This window comes from Rhinatrema bivittatum, chromosome 4 (genome assembly GCF_901001135.1).
Source record: "Rhinatrema bivittatum chromosome 4, aRhiBiv1.1, whole genome shotgun sequence".
NCBI classification, from domain to species: domain Eukaryota; kingdom Metazoa; phylum Chordata; class Amphibia; order Gymnophiona; family Rhinatrematidae; genus Rhinatrema; species Rhinatrema bivittatum.
In genome coordinates this window covers 161293321-161317931 of record NC_042618.1, presented here as the reverse complement: position 1 = coordinate 161317931, position 24611 = coordinate 161293321, and the positions used below count along the sequence as shown (strand labels likewise).

General features: G+C 43.7%; 1 protein-coding gene across 1 annotated transcript in view; it reads left to right on the top strand.

The window, feature by feature from the left end:
* LOC115090216 (coiled-coil domain-containing protein 57-like) overlaps positions 1 to 24611 on the top strand; it is a 179176-nt gene that overhangs the window by 106094 nt on the left and 48471 nt on the right. Inside the window, exon 8 of the mRNA XM_029599028.1 lies at positions 19964 to 20122. Within this exon, the coding sequence (XP_029454888.1) occupies positions 19964 to 20122 (159 nt within the window). The remainder of the gene's footprint in view (positions 1 to 19963; positions 20123 to 24611) is intronic.

Below are 24611 nucleotides of genomic sequence, written 5' to 3'. Positions count from 1 at the left end.
CCAAAAGTAAGCGGGAGGAGCCGAGAACAAGGTGAGGCATACAGGGCGAAGCCGTATGAGACCGAAGGACGAAACAGGGACGCAACCACCAGTCCAACTCTTCCTTCATGACCGGGGTCAGAATTACTTGCTTGGACAGTTATTGGGAGAACTGAGTCCATTGCACCTTCGACCACCATTGCAGGCGTTTTATGTGCAAGTGGGTACGCGGCACCATACATGCAGCAGAAATTTTTACATATAAAATTAAAAGCATGTATGAACATGTAAAATGTAGTCAAGTTTTTTTTTGTTCTTGTTTTTTTTACCTTGTTTAACTTATACAGGTAGACTTGATGAGATCATTTTCAATACAGACTAAGGAATATATGTCCAATTTGAAAATTGGTGCACCTTGCATGCATTTTTATCAACTTTCTTTTTAGTCTGTTTGAAACTTACCTCTTAAGATAGTAATTTTCAAAGGGACTTCTGCAAGTGAAACAGTGCTTTACCCACAGAAATGGTACCTTTGAAATGTATATAATATGTGGTAAAATTTCATGTATACACACTATATGCACATAATTGAAAGCATACTGTGGAGAGGCATTTCAATGGGCAGAGTCTGGGCAGGGTTTGCATTTACACACATAAAACACATGCATACATTTCCCCCAAAACTTTCCCTGCACAAAATAGATCTAGGCATCATAGTGGATAACACATTGAAATCATCGGTTCAGTGTGCTGCGGCAGTCAAAAAACAGAATGTTGGGAATTATTAGAAAGGGAATGGTGAATAAAACGGAAAATGTCATAATGCCTCTGTATTGCTCCATGGTGAGACTGCACCTTGTATACTGTGTACAATTCTGGTCGCTGCATCTCAAAAAAGATATAGTTGCGATGGAGAAGGTACAGAGAAGGGCAACCAAAATGATAAAGGGAATGGAACAGCTCCCCTATGAGGAAAGACTAAAGAGGTTAGGACTTTTCAGCTTGGAGAAGAGACAGCTGAGGGGGGATATGATAGAGGTGTTTAAAATCATGAGAGCTCTAGAACGGGTTAATGTGAATCAGTTATTTACTCTTTCGGATAATAGAAAGACTAGGGGGCACTCCTTGAAGTTAGCATGTGGCACATTTAAAACTAATCGGAGAAAGTTCTTTTTCATTGAACACACAATTAAGCTCTGGAATTTGTTGCCAGAGGATGTGGTTAGTGCAGTTAGTGTAGCTGGGTTTAAAAAAGGATTGGATAAGTTCTTGGAGAAGTCCATTTCCTGCTATTAATTAAGTTGACTTAGAAAATAGCCACTGCTATTACTAGCAACAGTAGCATGAAATAGACTTAGTTTTTGGGTACTTGCCAGGTTCTTATGACCTGGATTGGCCACTGTTGGAAACGGGATGCTGGGCTTGATGGACCCTTGGTCTGACCCAGTATGGCATGTTCTTAAATAGCAATATAATTTTCAAAGCAAATATGTGTGTAATTTCACATTGAAAATTGGGGTAACTTAGGTGTATAAAAGCTCACAAATTTATGCAGACTGTTATAAAATTACTCTCAAAATTGTAAATGGAATATTAATTGTTTCCTTGGGTCTACCAGACCAGTCCAGAAGGGTATTTTTTTCTCTCCTACCAGACAGAGAACAAAAGTTTTACTGTACCGTTGGTATTTAAGTTACTAGGCCATCTGCAGTCTGAGTATTTTCTGCCTCCAGCAGATAGTAAGGGGTATCCATCCTTCAGTTGGACAGTTCTGGTAAATTCATTACTCCCAGGGATGTTAGATTTTTGGGGCCATCCTCTTAGTAGAATAGGGTAGAGCAGGGGATCGGTGGTTCATGGATAGCTTGTACCCATGCATTGAGGAGGATCTGATAGCCAGCATCACTGGCTCCCTCATTCCCTGTCCTCGTCTCCCTGTCTGGAAAGGGATCCCTTCCTAGCTTGTTATAAGAAAACTCCAAAAAGGGAAGTATTGCTTTCTATTTTTCTTTTTTTTTAACATTATATTTTATTGTATTCAGACACAAGTATAATCCAGAGCCGTTCATAAAACGGAACGAACAGATAACAGTAGAAGTTCAACAATACATCTCAAAGATTGAACATAAACAGAAATGCTTATCCGTACGTACAACATGTCGTTATATTTGGATTTAATAACATTCGTAACCATGTATGCCCAAATACAAATAATGTTTCGTATTTTCTCCCCTTGCCCTAGCTCCTTTCCCCTACCTTCCCCCCCGCCCCCCCACCCTCCCCGAGGTACAGTATGAGGTTTGCAGTAGGTGGGTAATAACCAAGCTGTAAGCTGAAGGCCTTATAAGAGAAGGATGTAAAAGGAGATACTCTACAGGGTCTGATGTCGGAGGTAAAAGGAGGCACGTTACAGGATCCGATGGACATTATCATAAGCTGGGATGACCAGCCACCAAGAGGGTAATCCCAGGCGCTACTGCTACCCCAGTTCGCCCACCGAAGTGGCCTATTGCACCTGTAAAGGGCGAGGGTCCCTTATAATGTGGTCGGACTGGGCTGTAAATGTTTTAGGAAGGGATCCCACACTTGCTCCACATCTACCTTCTGTGAAGGCTGTTGCCTGTATAAATATATTTCATGGGAGCAAAGCCGCAACATAAGCTTAAACCAAAGATCCCACACTGGGCCCTGAACGTCCAGCCAACAAGCCAAAATCCCCTTCTTTCCCAGTGTTGCAGCTTTGACCAGGAATTGCTTTCTATTTAAAGCTGGTGACTTAGGGTTTGTCCCTTTGAGAAGCTGACAAGAAAAAAGAGAGTGAGTTGAAAGGAGCTGAGGCCTGCAAGGAGGGGAGTATTAGCAGTGATTCTACCCATGGCGTGGGCTCCTTAGGACAGAGGTTTTGCTGTGGAGAGGTTTGCTTGGAACAGATTTGTTTTGTGGAGCTGCCGCATGATGCTTTCAACATGGCTGCTTCTGCTAATCAGAGGAAGTGTTGCTCTGTGTGTGGGGACCATCTGGCTAAGATACTATCTTCTGGTTTGTGCAGAGTTTGCATGGACGGCAAGGTAGGTTTCTCTGGTAACCTTCTTCCTGCAGCTGAAGGAAAGAGAGCTGCTGGGCAGAAGGCTCTGAGTCTGGCTCTATCAGAGGAGCTGGCAGGGCAGAAATAGTGGCCATATTGAGTTCCCCTATAATTCAGGGAACTGCAGGGAAAGCCTGTTCAGATCCTTCGATTCTGACCCCTGTGGATGACGCAGTCGATCCTCAGCATATTGATGCAGGGAGAGCCTCTGTGATGCAGGACTTGGGGGGCGGGGGTAGAGGATTCTGAGGAATCTTTTTCCTCTAAATTTGTACTGCTGATGCACAAGGCATTTTTACTGAGAAGCAGTGATAATTCTGCTGGTTTTTTCCCAAGGGGGCTCTTTGTAAGGGGCCTGTGGGCCCATCCCATCCCGAGAAAAGGAGACTAGAAGCTGATTCCGATTGTGATTTGGGTCAGGTCTTTTGGAGGAAGACCTTCAGGAGGAGCTTTCTGGGGTTGGGGATGTGGATAAAGATCTTCTGGAGAAGGGGGAAATTCTGATGGCTGAAGGGGATGATCTGAAGGTGTTCCACCTTTTAAAAGGGACAAAGTGACCACTATTATTACTCAGGCTCTTGCAGAGCTGGGAATTAAGAAGAGCAGAGTGGACCCAGAGCTGGAAGGGGAGGATCTCTAGGGGTCCCACTAATGCTTTCCCTTTTCATCAGGCAGTTAAATCTTAGTTTTTAAGAAATGGGAAATTTCAGAGGCTGGTCTGAAGGTTGGCAGAGCCATAGCAAAGTTGTATCCCCTTCCAGAAGAAGCTTTCATTTACTGAAGGTGCCCAAAGTGAATACCTTGGTATCAGCAGTTATTAAGAAGACCACTGTCCTGGTTGAAAGGCTGTACGGTTCTCTCAGGATCAGAAGATGAAAATTCATCTGAAGAGATCTTTGCGATTTTGGCTTTGGTGCCTAGAAGCTTCATGGCCCAAGTGTATCTATGCTGGGTGCAAAAGATTCCAGTGGCCGTCTTGGAGGAAGCATTTTCAGAAAAGGAGATGGAACGTTTGGAAGCTGTCTTGGCTTTTATTGTGGATGCCTCATATGATTTGCTTTGCACAACAGCCAGAAACATGGTGTCATCTGTATTGGCCAGGTACCTGCTCTGTTTACGCAACTGCACATTGGATATATGGTCCAAGTCCCAGCAGGGTAACCTCCCTTTTGAGGACAACTTCTTTTTGGAAAAGATCTGAAGAAATTAGTTAAGCACTTAGAAGACTCTAAGACTCATAAGTTGCCTGAGGATAAACCTAAAGAAACCTGCAAGATCTTCCCCAGTAGACAGATGTTTCGGAAGACCAGGTGTTATCGTCTGGGGAAGAATTATTTGCAGCATCAATATGCAGCAAAGTTCAGTCTGTCTAATCTTCAATGGTACAAATAGGGGAGGCATTTGTCCTAAGATAACTAATCATTAGGTCCTTTCTATTTTGAGAGATGGCTAAGCCTTAAATTTTGCATGCCCAGTAGACAAGGCATACGTAGTCTTTCCATGTACTTCTTGAGTAAAAGGAGAAGTGGCAAGATCCACATTGGATCATCTTCTCCTTTTAGCTGCAGTAGAACTGGTTCCAAGGGATTAAAGAGGTCTGGGCCATTACTCCAATTATTTTGTGGTACCAAAGAAGGAGGGTATATTGTTTGGCCTATTCTAGATTTGAAGAAGGTGAATACATCCTTGAGGGTACTTCATTTCCATATGGAGATTCTCCAGTCGGTGATTGTAGCAGTTAGAAAAGGGGAATTTCTTGTGTCATTGGATCTTTCAGAGGCTTATCTGCACATTCCTTTTCAAAGGGATCATCAGTGCTACCTTAGGTTTGCTGTATTAAGGGGCGTTTTCAGTTTCAGATGCACTGTTTTGGGCTAACAGTGGCTCCTTGCATGTTTTCCAAGATAATGGTGGCCATGGTGGCAGCTCTTTGTAGAGAAGGAATCATAGTCCATCCATACTTGAATGGTTGATTCGGGTGAAGTCAGAGGAAGATTGTGGTTATTCAGTTCACAGAGTGGTTCTCCTGTTGCAAAGTATAGGTTGGGTAGTCAGTTTTGCCGAGAGCAAGCTGGATCCATCTCAGGACCTAGAATACCTGGGCAGTCTTTTCGAGATGAGATTAGGAATGATGTTTTTTATTGCTGAAAGAGATCTGAATTTTCAGATAAGTCAGTTGCTGTGGATTCTGGTTCCCAGGGTCTGAGATTACCTTCAGGTCCTGGGATCCATGGCCTTCATGCTAGATCTGATTTCTTGGGCGGTGGCTCAGATGAGGTTTATGCAGATGAGACTTTTCACTTGTGATGGAGTCCCCGGTCGCAGGATTTTGAGGTCAGGTTGCCTCTTCTAAGGGAGCTCAGGTTGAGTTTTTCCTAATGGTTATCACAGGACAGTTTGTCCAAATGACTAGAGTTGGAGATCCCGAATTGGGTAACATTGACCATGGATACCAGTTTGAGACGCTGGGGGCCATTTGCCAAGGACAAATGGCATAGGTTCAGTGGACTCAATTAGAAGCTTCCTAATTCATCAGTTGTCTAAAGACAAGGGCGATCAGGTGAGCCTTGATGTTTTTTCTGCCCCTAGTCAGTGGTGAGGTGCTAAGAATGCTGTTGGACAATGCGTCGACAGTAGCATACATAAACAAATAGGAAGGGACCTTAGCTGAGCGGTTTTCTTGGAAGAAAGCATGTTAATTTGGTGGGCTGTTTTGGTGTCTCACATAGCCAGGGTGATGAATGTACAAGTGGATTTTTCGAGCAGGCACAGGCTAGACTGGGGAATGGGAACTAGAGAGGAAGCATTCACTCTCATCAGGTCCAGATGGGGAAATCCTCTGTTGGATTTGATGGCAATGAGGCTGAATAACAAGCCACTAAGATTCTTTAGTTACAGCTAAGAAACAGGATTGGAGGACATTCTTCTTTATGTGTTTCTTTCTTGGCCTCTAATAGGAAGAGTGATCAGGAGAATAGTAAGGCATTGAGGATTGCTGACTCTAGTGGCTCAGGAGCCTTAGTTTGCTGATTTGATAAGTCTCCGGGTCAAAGGGCCCTTACAGCTCAGTCATGTTCCCAGTTTTTTATATCGGGGTCCGATTTTCTTGGAACAGGAGGATCGATTTTGTCTCATGGCTTGGCTTTTGAGAGGTTGAGAGTTGAAGGCTATTTGGAGGAAGTGCATACAACTTTTATTTATTTTATTTATTTAAAATAACTTGTATCCCACGTCCTCCAGTGTTCAGGGCGGGTAACAATATTACAAACAAAACATATCTTACATATAGAATGGCTATACAAACATGGTAAAAGAATTGGACATAGACAGTTAATAGCATAATAAAGCTTCAACAAAACATTATTATGCACTTTCTAATGGCTGCCTTGCATTGTTATCTTAGCCGTGTAAGGGGTAGCTGTGTGTGTAGATGTAAATGTGGAGGTTGGATTATCATTGCCCTAGTAGATTCGTTGGAGAGTCAAATGTGCCTATATATTGGTGTAGGATAATGTCTTACCGTGGGAGCATTTGACTGACTGTGGGTTATTGAGAACACAGTGGTGAAAAGAAGTGTTTTAAGAGCAGTTTAAAAATCTTTATTTGTCAGGAGCCTTATGTGATGTGGGAAGGAGTTCAGAATGTGGGGGCTGCAAGTGAAAATGCTTTCTCATGCGTGGAGGACAATCTAGCTTAGACGTAGGGTGGGAATTTCAAGCACAGATTGGGAAGCTGATTGGAGAGATCTCATTGGAGCATACATTTTGAGGGTACTACTCACCCATGGAGAATTAACGTGTGTAATAGATTATGTACAAAACAACATGAAGGTATAAGCCCAAAATCCCAATGAGGAAATACATGCAAATATGAAGGAATTTAAATTTACTGTATTATTTTTTAAATTTCTTAGTGTTCAGACAGGTGAATCCAAAAGCAATGGGGATACACATCTACACAGATGTGGACGTGCATCTCTCTACCATGGATTTCTTTAAAACAAAAAAAACAAAAAAAGAAGAGAAGGATTATTCGTCCCGCTCTCCTGTTGTATTATCTTATGGTCCCTCCCTCAGTTGAGAATTCCTGAGGTGATTTCTGTGGTCCCTCAGATGAGTGCCTTGGTCCTGTAGCTGGTTATTCAACTGGCATGGACTTAGCTGTAAAAAAAAACAAAAACAAAAAAAAGAAAACAGCTGAGAGGGTGCAGGAAGCTGAGCACGGCGGTGAAGGTATATGCCCTCTCCTCCCCACAGCTGGAGACCGACCTTGTACTCAGCTGCTTAACTGGGACGGGCTGAGCTGAGGTAAAGGGTAATTAAAAAAAAAAAAGAGTAATAGAGAAAAAGGGGAGTTAAGTAGGGATTCTTCCTCCTCCCCAGTCTCTATACTGGGTGCCCTATCCAACGGTCGTCCCCACCTCCAGGAGCTCAGGGGACGAGGGCAGCCTGGTGGGTTGAGCAGCCTTTTTGGTTAGACCTCACTCTCAGGCTCATCTTGTTTGCTGTGTGGTAGGCTGCGGCAGCGTTTTTGTGTGCCAGAGACTACCCTCTTCAGTTTCCATCTGTTTGTGCTTGTGCGCCCGGCTGTGTGGCCCATTGTGTGCTTAACTGTGTGCCTAGATGGGCGTCTGGTTGAGTGCCTAGTTTGGCACATAGGAGCACCTACCAAGGTGCCCAATTGTGCACGCGTGCACATGCATGTGCTTTTTTGTGCCCACTATCTGAGCGTCCTTGTGGAGCTCAGTTTGTGCACTTATCAGGGCACAATGTTGAGCGCCTAAATTTTGGGCACACTATTGTCAGATGCCTTTTAGGGCATATTGACGGACGGATGGCGCCCACTGCAAAGAAGCCTAAGTGCCTTGCCCTATGTGTTGCTTGTCATATTCGACCATCTCAGCCTCTAACTTGTATCAGTGCTGTTAAGGAGGCTGAGGGAGAATTGCCTCAGTCTGATTTTATTAAGCCCGGTTCTTCCCAGCCTGGTGCAGGAATGGAAAAAGAGCTGCCAGAAGGGTCGCCTGACTTTGAAGTTTCCTTAACTGGTTCATCAGCGGGAGAAGGAAGTTCCGTGGGCACAGGACAGGTCCCCCCCTTTTTTGGCATGGATTCCTCTGCCTTTTCTTGGGTAGAATTTTTTCAAGGACTGCAGTCTTTTCTTCAGGCACAGTCCTCTGCTCCGACCAATCTTAACAGGTTGGGGTCACAGGCGGTGAAATCCTGCAAGCCTGGTACTGTGGGTAAGCGTTGGGGTATGTCTGGAGCCAGTCTTTCCGATAGGGACCCAGATGACTCGGATGATGAAGTCGGTCCTTACTCCCTGGAGGATGGGGAAATTCCTCTGGGATTGGAGTTGTATAAAACTATGTTGTGGTCCTTGTCCAGAAAGTAATGAGATCCCAAAATCTTTAATGCAGCTGGATGCCTATAAATTGGGTGAGTTAGTTCTGTTGTTCTTCTAAGATACTCTGATTGTCCTAAGGGACTATTGTTAGCAGAGCTGAGACCAGTGTTTTTGTAAAAAAAAACAAACAAAAAACCACAAAAGAAAAAATTAAAAGAAGAATCCACAAGGTTAATGAATAGTGTTTGTAAGATGCGATGATATTGTTAAATGTTTAGTGGTTAGTGTCCACAGTTTGCTTTTGGAGAAATACTAGCAGGCTGGTTGGTGCCTGAGCAGACCTATATAGGGTGATGTCAGTGAGTCTTTGTTTTCCATCTTCACCTGGTTTCTTATCGTCTGGTAATCGAGAAACTCATCCCATTTATTGGCCATTTTCTACAGCTCACTCCCAAACAAAAGCAAGAAGTAATTTCACCTTCTATGGCCAAGTCTAAAAGCAAAGCATGTTCAAGCAGCAGCATTGTATGAATTATCAGGAAGGCTGCTCGCTCTGTAAAAATGTTGCTAGCAGTAAATTTTGGTGTGGGTTTGACAGTTGCTTGGTTTTGATTTTTAATATTACTACCCTTAACATAAGACTTGGGGATAATCTTCATGGAGCAGCAGTTACTACTACCGTGTTTCCCCGAATATAAGACAGCGTCTTACTTTCTTTTTACCCCCAAAAGTCCCACTATGTCTTACTTTCAGGGTATGTCTTATATTGGAAAAAAAACCTGAGTGTTCAAAAAAAAATTATTTTTAAATACCTGTCGGAGGGCCGCGTGGGTCCAGGCGGCGGGAGCCGGGTGGTCGCGTGTTAAATCTAGGCCGCGGGCGGGTGGGCGCTTGTTCCAGGTGGCGGCGGCGGCGGGGGGGGGGGGGGGGGGGGGCGGCGGGTGGACGCGCATTAGTTCGAGACGGCCGGCGGGTGGTCGCGTGTTAAATCTAGGCCGGGTCGCACAGGCGCGCATTCATTCACTGCCGGTGGGGGCTGCCGAGGCAGCCCCCACCGGCAGTGAATGAATGCACGCACAGGCCCACAGCGCCTGTGCGACCCCTGCGATTCGGCGCTGGGGGCTGCCGGTGGGGGCTGCGGCAGTGAATGAATTCATTCATCCAGGCGGAGGAGCCGGCTGCTTTCGCCGCTACCGGCTGCTTTCGGCGCTCAAGGCAGTCACATGTCGTGACGTCACAGCATGACGAAAGCAGCCGGCAGCGGCGAAAGCAGCCGGCTCCTCCGCCTGGATGAATGAATTCATTCACTGCCGCAGCCCCCACCGGCAGCCCCCAGCGCCGAATCACAGGGGTCGCACAGGCGCGCATTCATTCACTGCCGGTGGGGGCTGCCGAGGCAGCCCCCACCGGCAGTGAATGAATGCGCGCCTGTGCGACCCGGCCTAGATTTAACACGTGACCACCCGCCGCCGGCCGTCTCGAACTAACGCGCGTCCACCTGCCCCCCGCCGCCGCCGCCGCCTGGAACAAGCGCCCACCCGCCCGCGGCCTAGATTTAACACGCGACCCACCCTGGAACAAGCGCGTCCACCCGCCCCCCCCCTCCCGCCGCCGCCTGGAACAAGCACCCACCCGCCCGCGGCCTAGATTTAACACGCGACCACCCGGCTCCCGCCGCCAGCCGCCTGGACCCATGCGGCCCTCTGACAGGTATTTAAAAATAATTTTTTTTTTAAATGACAGGTACGTCTTACTTTCGGGGGATGTGTTACATTAGCCGACCCCCCTAAAATTCCCACTACGTCTTACTATCAGGGGTGTCTTACTATTGGGGAAACACGGTATAAGAAGCTTGTTGGGCAGACTGGATGAACCACTTGGTCTTTTTCTGCCATCATTATTATGTTACTAGGTAGGTTCTTTCATAGAGATGAGTTACTGGCTCTAATTTCCTAGCCATTGAAGATGCTAGAAGTTCCTGGGGCTGAATCCATGTCTGAGCCAAAGAAAGATCCCATTTTGATTCCTTTGTTTAAAACCTCATGTCTCTTCCCTATTATGGAGGCCATTCAAGAATTAATTGATCTTGATTGGGGCATCCGGAAGCTAATTTTAAAGGGGGACTAGTTTTGGAAGGACTGTACCCCCTGGATCCAATTGCGAGAGAGCAATTGTGTTTTCCGAAAGTAGATGCTCTTGTGTGTGCCGTTACCAAATGGACAATTATCCCTGTAGAAGGGGCAGTGGCCTTTAAGGATGCACAGGATAGGAGAATTGAGGCTATCCTTAAGCAGGCCTTTGAAGCAATGGCAATGAATTTGCAGATAGTTTCCTCTGGTTCCCTGGTGGCTCGCTCTTGTTTACTACTCTCTCTGGAGATCGATGAATCTGGTGTGAATTCCAGGGCAGTGATGGAACCAGCAGCTGCAATTTGGTCTGTACTTTGGCCAAAGGGGTGGCTTCGGTAATAGCAGCTAGGTGTCAGCTATGGCTGAGAAATTGGTCGGCCGATAAAACCTCAAAGTCTAACCATATGAAGTTGCCCTTTAAATACTTGCTCTTATTTGGGAGTGAGCTGTAGAAAATGGCCAATAAATGGGATGAATCCCTGGTTCCTTGATTACCAGAGGATAAGAAAACAGGTGCCGCGATCCTTCAGCATGAGAGGTTGTACTAGGGGGTTCAGACATTTTCAACTCTACAGAGGAGCGGCTTTTCAGAGGACTTGACCTTTGGGTAGATCTCAGTCCTTTTGTCCCAGGCAGTCCAGACAGGAAACAGGCTCAGGTAGTGGAACGCCCCGAGTCTCCTAATTAAGGACTGCCGACCAACCTACAGGAACAGGAGATAGGAGGTCGCTGCTCTCTTTTTTATCAGAGGTAGGTTGAGGTCAAATCAGACCAGTGGGTTCTGGAGGTGATGAGTTGGCTATGTCCTGGAGTTTTGCAGTGTTCCTAGGTGTTTCCCTGCAATTCGCCTCAGAAAAGACAGGCAGTGGAGTGTACGTTGTCAAGATCCTCAGCCTGCGGGCTGTGGTTCTGGTTCCAGTGCCCCCATCTCAAGAAAATACAGGTTGATATTCCATTTATTTTGTTGTGCCCAAGAAGAAGGGCTCTTTTCATCCCATCCTGGAAATCAAAGAGGTCAACAGTTATTTGCATATGACTCATTTTCGCATGGAAACCTTGCGCTCAGTGATAATGGCAGTATAGTCAGGGGAGTTCCTGACGTCTCTGGATCTATAGAAACATAGAAATGACGGCAGAAGAAGACCAAATGACCCACCCAGTCTGCCCAGCAAGCTTTCACAGTTATTTTTCTCATACTTATCTGTTACTTTGACTGCTGAGGTCAGGGCCCTTATTGGTAACTTTTTTGGTTCTAATTTCCTTCCATCCCTGCCATTGATGTAGAGAACAGTGCTGGAGCTGCGTAAAAGTGAAGTATCAAGCCTAATTGGTTAGGGGTAGTAACTGCCGCAATAAGCAAGCTACTCCCAAGCTTATTTGTTTACCCAGACTATGCAATTCAGTCCTTGTTGGTAGTTGTCTGAATGTGTACATCCTCTTATCTTCATTCCTCTCTGCTGTTGAAGCAGTGAGCTGCGCTATATATGTATTCGAAGTGAAGTATCAGGCTTAATTGGTTTGGGGTAGTAACTGCTGCAACAAGCAAGCTACTCCCATGCTTATTTGTGAATGCAAATCCTTTGTCCCACATTTCCTCTTGCCGTTGAAGCATAGAGCAATGTCCAAGGATTACCTGCATATTCCCATCCAATTACAGCATCAACGTTTCGATGTTTTGAGATGTTATCAGTTTTGAGCATTACCTTTTTGGTTTGGCCACTGCACCTAGAACTTTTTCCAAGTTTATAGTGGTGATGGCGGTGGAGATGAGAAAAGATGGGATCCTGGTACACCCGTACTTGGATGACTGGCTGATTCGGGCCAAGGGTCTGGAAGAGAGCTTCCGGGTCTTGCGCAAGGTGATCTTGTTACAGGAGCTAGGTTGAATCACGAACCAGGCCAAGAGCAATCTTCAGCCATCATAATCGCTAGAGTATCTCGTTGTTCAGTTCAACACAAAACAGGGCAGGATGTTCCTGCTAGAGGACCCTATTCAGAAGTTGATGGCGCAGGTGCGACTATTGACGAACACAATACGTCAAACAGTGTGGTCCTATCTTCAGGTGCTTGGATTGATGTCAGCGACCCTGGAGGTAGTGTCATAGACGAGGGCGCATATGCGTCTTCTTCAGCGAACTCTGCTGTCTCGATGGAGCTCACAGTCTCAAGACTATTCAATTCCGCTCCACCTGCTGATGAAGGTCTGCACTTAACTGCAGTGGTGGTTAAAAGCGGATCATCTAAGAAAGGGGTTTCCCTAAGATCACCGGACTGGCTAGTACTCATGACACATGAGAGTTTCCAGGATTGGTGAACTCACTGTCAGGAACTGACAGCGCAAGGGTGCTGTTGCGCAGGAAGTGGACCCTTGGGCTGAGGTGGGTTTGCGCTACCCGCAGGGCAAGCCCTATGGGTCCCCACCGTTGGCAGGCAGAACTGGCTGACTGTCGGAGGCCAGCTGAAGCTTCGCCAATACCAGCCCTCGTTCCCCGCAGGTTGAGCCCTTGGGTACCGGAGCCAGCTGGACTTAGGTGGGCCTTCGTCCGAGGTCTTCTCTGGGACAACGAGGAGGTCAGCCAGGGGCCAGCAGCGGTAGTAGGAATTGGTAATCTGATCTGAATGAGACAGCGTCCCATAGACCGGGCTCCAAGGAGTACAGGAGTAAGGCAGAGGGTGCCCAAGTAAGAACAGGCCGAAGACTGAAACGCCAAGTCCAGAATGAAGACGAGTGGAGCATCGTAGAGCAGGCTGAAGTCAGGGCAGGCGGCAGGCAAGGAAAGTAACAAGGCAAGACTGGGTTAATACCAGAAGTCAGCAGAAGGATGGTCAGGCAAGGCAGAGGTCAATACCAGGAGACAAGCAGTAGCATAGTCAGGTGATGCAGTGGTCAAAGCCAGGAAGTCAGTCAATGGAACAAGCAAGGTAGAGACGAATCCAGGAACAGGAACACAGACGAATCAGGAACCAGGTACATGGAGGGTATGCAGGATCAAGCAACTCAGGACACGACCAACTTGGAGACCTATTGCCAAGGCAAGGAAATGTTGGCTGGGCCCGGCCTTATATACTGGGATCCGGGGACGCGGGTGAGGTTCCCGCTGCAGTCCCTTTAAAAGAACAGCTGATGAACGTACGCCTAGGGAGGGGCACGGTACGAGATGGCGATGTCTCCTCGCGGAGCAGGGACATCCGCTGCGGAGTTGGGAGCACGAGGAGCGGCCCAGGGTTGGAGGCCGTGGGCACCGACCACGAGAGCAGCAGAGCCAGGTGCTGGAGCAGGCAAACGGGGGTAAGAGGGCCTGGCCGCGGGCCTGCTGCAGCCGGCACATGCAACAGGTGCTGGAGTACAAAAGAGTCTCTCTGTAACATCAATCGGCTGGAAGCCTGTGCAGTCCGATTGGCATGCTTGCGGTTCGGCAACAGATTGCAGGGTTGAGTGGTCCGGATAATGTCGGACAATGCAACGACAGAGGCTTACATCAATCAGCAGGGAGGTGCCAAGAGCCAGCAAGTGTTGCAGGAAATAGCCTATCGGTACTGCCTCCAAACTAAATAGTTTAAACGAATCATCCACAAACTTTTCATCTAACGGCATTAGATGAAACAGTTGATATCCAAGGTTTCAAAAAATTGGTTTGGAGACTGTACTGATGATGAAGTTACATAACAGCGTCTTAATACGGAACAGTGCGGTGTTGCAATGATTCATAAATATTACTCCTGTTGAAGAGTTATTTTATGGAACTGATTCAATCTGCATAATTGCCTATTACATTTGGATTAGAAAGAACGCTGGGTGATCACCCACAATCCATGAGAAGAAGTTTTAGTAATTTAAGTATGCAGTGTGTTTTAAGTGTCCCCTGAAGAAGCCTTTTTTAGGTGAAACAGAGTGGATCCTTACTTTGTAGGGACAGATTAAGGCTATTTTCAATTAAATACTATGGGTTTGATCAAGTAAAGGTTCTAATTTAACATTATTACATTTTTGTATATGTGACACTTTTTATTTATTTGTGTAGATAAGTGTATGTTAATTAGGTATGAATGAGTTTAGGTAGTTTGAGTGAGTTGGATTGTGTGATTTACATGTTGTTGTAAATTATATTAAATGCAATAGCTGTGTCATTTCTGCTGCTCATTTTTATTGTCTTGTATATCTGATATTTATATATATATTGTACTTTGAGCTGTGCTTGTAATTTGATGTTTGTAAATTGATAATTAAAAAATCATACAGTAAATTTAGATTCCTTCATATTTGCATGTAATAGATTGTTCCAGGAGTGCCAGTTTATATTGAATCCAGTATTCAACTGGGTGTGTTGCAGAGCTGTAGAGTTGGAGTGATGTGTTCGTATTTACGTCTATTTGTGAGTAACAGAATTTTGATGAGAGACATTCAAAATCAGACCATAAAGGTGCTACAGATTCAGCAAAAAGATTGTCTACACTTGCACTAGTGGGAAATAAAGCAGAAAGAGTAGTTATTTTATCCTGAAAATGGTTTGCAAATATTTCACAAAGGGGTTGATTTTAAAAGTAGCGCGTGCCCATCCATGGGCGAGCGGTTCCCGGCTTGCACATGTTATAAAAATCCAATGGCTGCGTGCATATGCATGCCGGATTTTTAAATCTGCATGCGTGTGGGGGGGGGGGGGGGGGGGAGATTTTGCTAAATACGCTTTGCGATGCAATTGGGCCTCCCCCAGTTCCCTCCCAGTCTGCTCCAATTAAGGAGCGGACTGAGCAGGAACTTCTCTAACCCCCTACCTAACCATCCTCCCTCTTCCCCTCTCCTCCCTGCCCCCTAAACTTTTGGAGCAGAAGTAATCTCCATGCACTGGACAACTGCTGGTGCAAGCTTCCCCAGGACAGCATCGAATGGCTGGACTATATGCAAGTTGAAATCCACCAGGAGTATAGAGTTTGACCGGTTCAGATTTGCAGTAGTTAAGAACTCGAAGAAAGGTGAACTATTAAGTGAAGAGTGGTTGGAAGACAGTATATCAGACAATTGTTGAATGTCTTGGATTATACGATCATAGCTTTGATGAATAGAGGTCACCAGAGTAAGTCTAATGATATTTTATGGATGATTACCAAGCTGTCATAGCTGGATGAATAGAAGTCACCAGGGATATTTTATGGATGAATACCAAGCTGTCATAGCTGGATGAATAGAGGTCACCAGAGTAAGTCTAATGATATTTTATGGATGATTACCAAGCTTTCACCCCCATCTGAAACCACGGGTTTGAAAGGTGTAGGTGTATTCAAGTGGGCAGCATTGGTTTAAGATGGGGATGTCGGCTTTACTGGCCCATGATTCGGTTATATACATACAGTTTGGGCTGTTATGTTTCAACAATTCATGAAAAACAAAGGCTTTTTGGTGATAGATTGCACATTTATAAACATTATGGACAATGTTGCTACTTTTGTGACAATTTTCATAGGTTTTGATAGGTACTTGATGAAGCACTGACCTGATTGGCTGAGCATCGAGGTGGCATTGAACTATATGGGCCCTGTCACATTATAGTAGGGATCTCCAATGAAATTGTTTGAATTTTATGCAGTTAAAAAGATGAGAAAAACACATCAGCCAGTTAGGAAGGTGAGAAGAAAATACCAGCCAGGAGCTGTGAAAACTTAGCAGTTAGGGAGTAATTTCAGAACTCAACAACTCGCATGTTCATGAAGGAGCGAACACAGGGGCAAGCCCCTTTGTGTGCGCCCTTTCGTGGTATGGCAAAGGCGCACGAAAGGGCACACTCTCCGGTGTCCACTGCGTGATTATGAAGTGCCCTTGCCCCTCAGATGATGTCATCAGGGAAGACAGGACTTGCACAGGGGAAAGCGGGAGGTAATGGCTAGCAGCTCTTCAGGGCTCTCCACAGATGGTTCAACAGGTAGAGGGGCAGCAATACAACACCTGATGATGGCAATGGGGTGGTAAGAGAGTGCCTCTGGCATCCACAGTGCGATTTTAAAGTGCCCTTGCCCCACATATGATGTCACTGAGGGGAGGGCCCTGGATTTCCGGCAGGCTTGCACAGGGGAAGCCGAGAGGCAGCGTTTAGTAGCACTTCAGGACTCTCCACAATATGCTTCGACAGGTAGAGTGGCAGCAAGACAACTCCTGATGATGGCAATGAGTGGTAACAGCACCATTTTAAAGTGCACTTGCCATGTAGATGTTATCACTAGGGGGTTGGGACTTCCTCTGGCAGGCTTGCACAGGGGAAAGCGGGAGGCTATGGCTAGCAGCATTTCAGGGCTCTCCACAAAATGGTTCGGCAGGCAGAACAGCAGCAAGACTTTTGTGGCAAGCCTGGAAGACTTTGACCTCCTTGGCATATTTTTTGATTTGGGAAATGTTAGAGACCTGATGTAAGGAGTCAGGGTTGGCTCCATTTCAAGCTTAGATTCCCACACTCATTTCTATCTTGCAAGCAGGTTTGTAGAAGGGTTTAGCCACATTGGCCAGTTGCAGGGGAAAGGTACAGAGATCTTCTTTAGTTTCGTACCCAGATTGCTGAAGTTCTTAAAGGGACTGAAGCATTTGTATCTGCCAGTTCGAAATTTGGTCCCACTGTGGAATATTAATTTGGTCTTAAAGGCATTGTGCAAGCCTCCTTTTGAACCTATAAGGTGATCATCTTTGAAGGATTTTACTCTGAAAGTGGTGGTTTTGGTGGTTATCTGTTCAGCAAGGTGTATTTTCGAGTTGCAGGCATTGTTGAGCAGGAATCCTTTCCTTTAATTTTTTTAGAGGATGGAATTTCTATTTGTACAGTGCCACATCTTTTTTGCCAAAGGTTGTTTCTACTTTACATTTAAGTTAATCGATAGTTGCCTGCATTTAGGAGATCAATTCAGGAATTCTTCCATGCAGTCTTGGGAGCTGTATTTTGTGGATGTACGTTGAATGCTCTTGAGATATTTGAAGGTCATGAATGAATTTTGGAAACGCTGGTATACAAATTTTTAGAAGTTGTCTGCTTTACTGATAAAATGTCATTTATTATTTATGTTGATGTGCTGAATTCAAATAAGACAATTAAATAAGCTGATTGACTACCATTTCCATGATATTTAAGTTTATACATTTTATGTTTGTCTATTGCATAGATAGTGTGGAGATAATAGTTTTAATCATAAATTGTAAACGTAAGTCTTTTCAAGTATTTATGGTTACATAATATTTCACTTGTCCTGTTTATGTAACACTTTAAAAAGTAAATCAGCAAAAGGATTATAGAAATAAAATTTACTCTGAAACAAAAGGCCGAAATCTATTATGTATGCATATATACATAGTTTAGTCCTTATTCAGAGGTTACTCAGCTTTTCTTGGCTTATCTCTTGTATTCATTAAATAGAACATCTCTTGTCACTGTCCAGAAATAGTCTGCAAGCATTGATGGGTTCCATTTACCCTGCAACCATTTTTCCATTACTGCAATAGCCTGGTGAAATCACTTGCCATGCTCATTGCTCACTGCTCTGCAATATGGTAGGAAAAAATCTAGATGAGAATGCATTAAATGTATTTTTAGTGACATGTTTCAGCCAAGGCTTTTGTATACCTTAAGGAGGTTTTCCACCAACTCCGTGTTTATGAGAAAATTTGTTACTACTAACTGGAAGGCTTTCCACACTATCTTTTCCTTGTCATGCAATGCACAATTAAATGCATCATCTCAAAGAAGTTTACAAATCTGAGGACCAACAAAGACATCTTCCCTTATCTTAGCTTCATGTAAGCTTGGAAATTTACTAGCGAAGTACTTGAAGGTTGAATTAGTTTTGTCTACAGCTTTGACAAATTTCTTCATCAGACCCAGCTTGATGTGTAAGGGTGGTAACAAAATCTTCCTTGATTCAACAACTGCTGGATGCTGAACCCTTTTCTTCCCAGGCTCCCAATGACTGTATATTAGTAATTTCTGGTTTAATTTAAGATCCTTTCCCTTCTTAACTTACTTATCCTCTGCTATTCCCAAGTCAAAGGTCATACATACTGACCCAGTAGCATATCTTGAAAACTAAAGCCAATCAACAATTTTAAGCATCATTATCATTCTCAGTGAGACAGATTCAATAAAGTTTGACTACATTCATTTTGGCTATAGACCAATGAAATTGGACCATCTTTTTGTTTTGTTCAGTGGTCACAACAAAGGGGAAGAGTTGTCTAAAATACCTATTGCAAGACGGATTAAGGAGGCGATTGCATTGGTATACATTTAGAGGGACTAGAAGTTCCTGTTGGTATTAGAGCTCCTTCTACTAGGGCTCAAGTATCAGTTGGTGTTGCTACAAAAAATTTGTAGAACAAGTTAGTTTTTATTGCATACTTTTTCTCAGCATTACAAGTTGGATGTCTGGGTTCTAGACACTTTGATTTGGGGGCGAACATTTTGCAAGCAGGTCCCACCCAGTTTAAGGTGGCTTGGGTACATCCTATCTGTTTGGATTGGTCTGTTGGATGATAAGGAAGGAAAAATTGGTTCTTAACTGCTAATTTTCTTTTCTTGAGTCCTACCAGACCAGTCCAGAATCCTCTCCTTGTACTCTGAAAACTCTCTGTTCTGTATATATATATGTTCAGTGTTTTGGATATTTCCTTGTGGCATTTCATATCCTCGATGAAGGGGTATCAGGCCTAGATTTGGCTTCACCAATGTTTGTTTCATTTCCCTTGCTTGTAATGGGGAGGGGGGGATTGTTTAGATTTGTTATAGGTTTACTGAGAGAATGCACATGGCATAGTAACTTAAGTACTAAGAATACAATAAAGCTTTTGTTCTCTGCTTATCTACTGGTAGGGAAGAAAAACCATCCATCTGGAATGGTTTGGTAGGTCTCAAGTAAACAAAATTAGCAGGTAAGAACCAAATTTTTCCTAACAGTACATTCTTATTTTTAACAAAATAACATAGGTTACAGTACATAAGAACCAATTGATCCATCTATGTTGCCTATTCTATTCCCACCTCTCCCTCCACCCCCAGGTTATTCTTTTTTCTCTTTTATTGTATTGGATAGATAAGTGTACAAGTGCTCATACTTAAATCATATAAGTTCCCTCCACCCCATCCCCACAATGTCCTTTACGCAACCTCTCAGTTCTGTTCTTAACATTGCCCTCTTGTCTATAACTTTCCCAAGCAGATTTAAATTTTGTCATTCTTTTGGATGCCACCACTTCTGCTAATAGTTTCTTTCATGTATCTACTGGCCTCTCAGTATAACGTGATCTCTACTGAGGACAAAATAAAAGCATTTATCCACACTAGGTTGAACTGGAATGAAAGCAATTATGACTTTCTGTGCTTTATACTGTTGTTATTTGTATAGTGGTTTTAATTAATTTTCTGATTTGACAAGTGTGTGGTTTTGTATATTTTGCAAGACTTAAAGGAGAACTCAACACATTGCAAGCAGGCTGGGATTCTCACATAGTACAGATCTCAGAGAAAACCGTTTCTGTGAATCTTCAGATTCAGTCACTTCAGCAAGAGGAGGCGAAGCTAAAAGCTCAGTTGGCCAGATCCAAGCAAGACATAGACAGGTAAAATGTTTGCTGATTTCAAAGACGTAATGCGGAATGATTTCATTGTGAGCGTCATGGTTTAGCCTAGGCCAGTAACAGGAGACTGCTCATTGTAATATATGTTACCATAGTGAAGAACTAAGCAGAAATTGCACAATACTGAATATAAATGTCGCTCTGTTCTTATGTGTAAATTGGTTATTGATGTTGAAGTTGTGACAATCCTCTTACTATAAAGCAAGCATCTCCATGGTTGTAAGCTCTATTGACCAAAGACTTTTCTCTGATAGAAGCTATGCCAGGAGGCACAGTTGTGTTAAGCATGTCAAATTCAATTAGTTAATAAAGCCTGCAAAAGCTAGAGATGATATTTGATGGCTAAAAAATAAAAATGGTCATTATCTCATTTGAAAACACAATTTACATTTGTATTTTCATCTCCTTTTATTTTAAAACTGCCATTGATTTTATCTTCAAGCCTGGTTCTTTCCAATTTACTGTTAACTTTCTGTACTTCTGTGAGGGAGCAGTATGGATTGTACAGCTGAGTAGTTGGTGTGGATGGGCAAATTAGATAGGACGTGTTTTTTTCTGATATGTTTCTGTGTGTTTTCTTTATTTTTATTAGTAATATTTCAAAAAGAAATATAGCAAACAAATAAGTGTCAAAATAACAAATGTGTTGCACTCTGTCTCTTATAGTGTAAACCACATTTTTTTATAATGAAGTTTTACAAAAAATGTAGATGTATTTAAAAGTCAATAAACAAAAATTTTTAGAGGGCAATTTTCAAAGGCATTTGAGTGTAAAAGAGTGCAAAAGTGGCCCCTTTGCAAACTGCCTTACTTGTGCATGCATATATTTACGCACATACATTAGTTATGCTTGTAAGTGAACAGACACATCGAGAGAGGCAGAGTCAGGATTTATATGCATACTTTTAATTTTTTTAATTTTCAAAATTATGTGGATAACTTTCAAACCTATTTGCATTATTGTATTTGTATGTGTAAATGGATACACAGAGATTTATCCTATTATTTTATAAACTGCATAGCAGGAGTTGTTCATTTTATAAAATACTGGGTACTTATGCTCTGAAAGTACATGCGTACGTTTCAGAATGTATGTATATTTTCACTGCAATGAAAGTGCTTACTTTTCCTATCTGTTTTATAAACATACCTATATATATTTTAGGTGAGTAAAAAAATAGAAGATGTGCACATAAAACCAGGTATTTTATAACATACGTGTGTATATTTTTCTTGCATGCATATCTGAAATCACAAGTTTGCCGATACATCTGACAGTTCATTCAGTCCATCTCTAGTTTACCTAGACCCTCTAGCACTTCATACTGAACCCTCATCAATTTCCCAGATCTCCCACCCAAAAACTGCATGCAACAAACAAATCCAATATCAATTGTGCTAGTTAATTAGCAAATCGAAAATTGGCTGAGTACGTTAGATAATTTATATGTGAATATCTCATAAAATAGAAACTTCAGCTTGTACCTCTTGACTCTGCCCAGAATACCCCTAGACGTCTTTTTTTTTTTTTGCTTTTGTAAATGTGAATGCGAAACTGAAAATATGAACGCACTTTTGATGTTTATAAAATAGCATTTACACATACGAGCTACTTATGCTTGTATATGCCAATTTTCCATGCGTAAGCCCTGTAAAAATGTTTCCATTGACAAGCAAGGCAGAATTAGCCTTGACGTGTGGATGATGTCATTTAAAGTAACAAATGGACTCTTCTCTCTTAGCTCATAAAGCTTTTGCTCTATTGAGCCTGTGCAGGAGTTCCCACGGAGGCGTAGCCTAATGAGCCCCTCAGTCATTTTTCATTCAACATTAGCATGGATGTGTACCCTATCTCTCTGTTTTTCTTTAAGTGATATCTATTAGAATCTTTCATATTCCTAAAGTTTTCTATTCCATTGCCTCAGCAGCCTCTGAAATAGCCCTTTTCCGTGCTAAAGGTAAAAAGCTTCATAGAAAATGCCCTCACTAAGAATCTCACCATCAGTGGCTTCAAAGACTGAATATATGATAGGAAAATGTCCATTACTGATGGACCTGACATTTGTTACCAGTACCTAGGACCAAACCACAATCAGTCCAACTTCTAGCACTGTGGCTGGATGTCTCCATGCTCTCAAAAATCCAGAGCTTAGAAGACAGACGAACTGCGTGAGTCTCTGAGGAGCTGTAGCCTTTCCTCCTCCCATAGCGGAACCTAACTCCCCAAGTGCCAAGTTGAGCAGGAGCTCTTTTAGTAAGCCTCCCCCACTCCCCACTTGTTGGGCAGGCTTGGGGCCCCTCCACTTCATCGGGATCGAGTAAGCAGAAAAAGTGTTTTCAGGCATCTGAAAGTCCTTTGCATTCATCATGAGGCTCAGGGCCTAGTTAAAAGAAGCACCATTCCTCGGAACTGGCAGCACAATTGGCACCGAAGAACCACCAAGCCTTGGCGCCAGCAACACTGTTGACATATATAGCACCAGCACTGCTGATGCATTGGGCCTCAACATCAATGATGCTTCCACTCTTAATACCTCAAGCTTCGAGGTGAAGATCCACATTGTCTATGCACTGAGTCTCAGTGCTACCAATGCAAGTTTTCATCAAATCGCCAGTCCCTTTGGTACACTCAGGGAGGATGAGAGATGGGGATGGAGATAGGCTCCACTTATCTCCTCCTATTTCAAGGACAATTGCATTCAAAAACTGAAGCTGCTCTTTGCCCCATTTGACGGCAACTCTGTTGTATACCCGCAGCTGCTCCTGGACATGGAAGTATATATAAGCCTTCTTCATGGACAAGCACAACAAACAGCCACATAAATTGGGTGATGATATCTGATGGTGTGGAGTCAGTTTGTTTTTCTCTCAAAGCCCGGAAAGTTCTAATTTGTTCTCTGAGCATGTGCGGGCCTTTTTGCGCTAGCATCCCTATGCATGAGTATCCTTAGTCAATTTTCTTCTGCTCAGAGAATGGTTTGGAAATCAGTTCTTTTTCAGCATCATTGTGTAATTCAGAAAGTCTTCAGAAAAGAAGGGGAAAAGCTCATTTAAGAAATGTGAAGAGTGTGGACATAAAATGTCCATACTGGATTTTTGCATACTCTTTGCCTGAAATGCCTTGGACCAGATCATGATTCTACTAATTGTGGCCCCTGTGGACATATGTTCGCAAGGGTACTGATTTACAGTGAGCTCCAACTCAGATATGAGCACCCAAACTCATCAGAACAGAGTAAATGAGAAACCCTTTTTGAAACAACTTGGGACTGAGGAAGCTGGGAGTGGATGATGGTAGAAGCAGGCCCCTTTGTGCGCCCCTTCGTGCAGCCCCTGAGAACTCCAGATCCCCTATACTATTAGTGCCTCTCCTAGCTCTCTTCCCTCACTTCCTTCAATTCCAGACAACTATTTAATCAGGGCTTGTCACCTCCCATTAAGTTCTCTCTCCAACGACAGGACCACCTAACTCGACCTTCTCTATAAAAAAAAACCAAAAACCAAAAAACCCTTCCATCATCAGCCTTCACCAATCAAATCGAACAGCAAACCAACAAGCACTACTGACAAAGTGCACCATACAATCTATATAGACACTGGAACAAGTAAGTAAGTCCTGGAACAAGTAAGTCCTGAACTCTTACTCCATTCCTGCCATCAATCCCCTACCCAAGATGCGTACTTTCAAGATACCCATAACCTTCAATTACAGGGTCAACAAACCTAGGGTAATAGGCCTACGACAACAAAGACTAATCCCTATCATGACTTCTCCAGTATCACAAATGCTTGGTCTCTCCCTCTTCACACTAACCCTATTCAACGCACAATCCATCACCAAAAAAACCCATTTACTCAATGACCATCTGACAGACTCCAAACCGGACATCTGTGCAATCACAGAAATGTGGTTGAAACCAACGGACACAGTATTACTAAACCAGCTCCCTAATCATCTTTACGACATCCACTCTATCCCTAGACCAAAAAAAAAAGAGGAGGAGGTCTTCTGCTAGCAGCAAAAAAGGGTCTAGGCCTCTCTCTGCAATTATCCACAATATCCAACAACCTCGAACTAGCCCTTTTCAAATCCAACCATCTCCAAATAGGCCTCATCTATGCCCCACCAGGAAATCTTGAAGCGGACCCCTCTCCGATGATTGAATTTATTGCCAAACACTTCAGCTTGTACAAACCAGCTATTCTGATGGGAGACTTCAACCTACATGTTGACACCTCACCACAATCTCCCTATTGCGATCTTCTACTCTCTGCACTCAGTCACCTGGGCCTCAAACAAATTGTCAATGGACCCACACACAAAGCAGGCCACACGTTTGATCTCATTTTTATAAATGAGGGCATCTCAGCTGCTACTCTCCCAACCTGCGCTCCAGTCCCCTGGTCAGACCACCATATCATTTCCTCAGAGCTTCAAATAATAGACCATCCTTCGCCTGTCTTCCCTAAT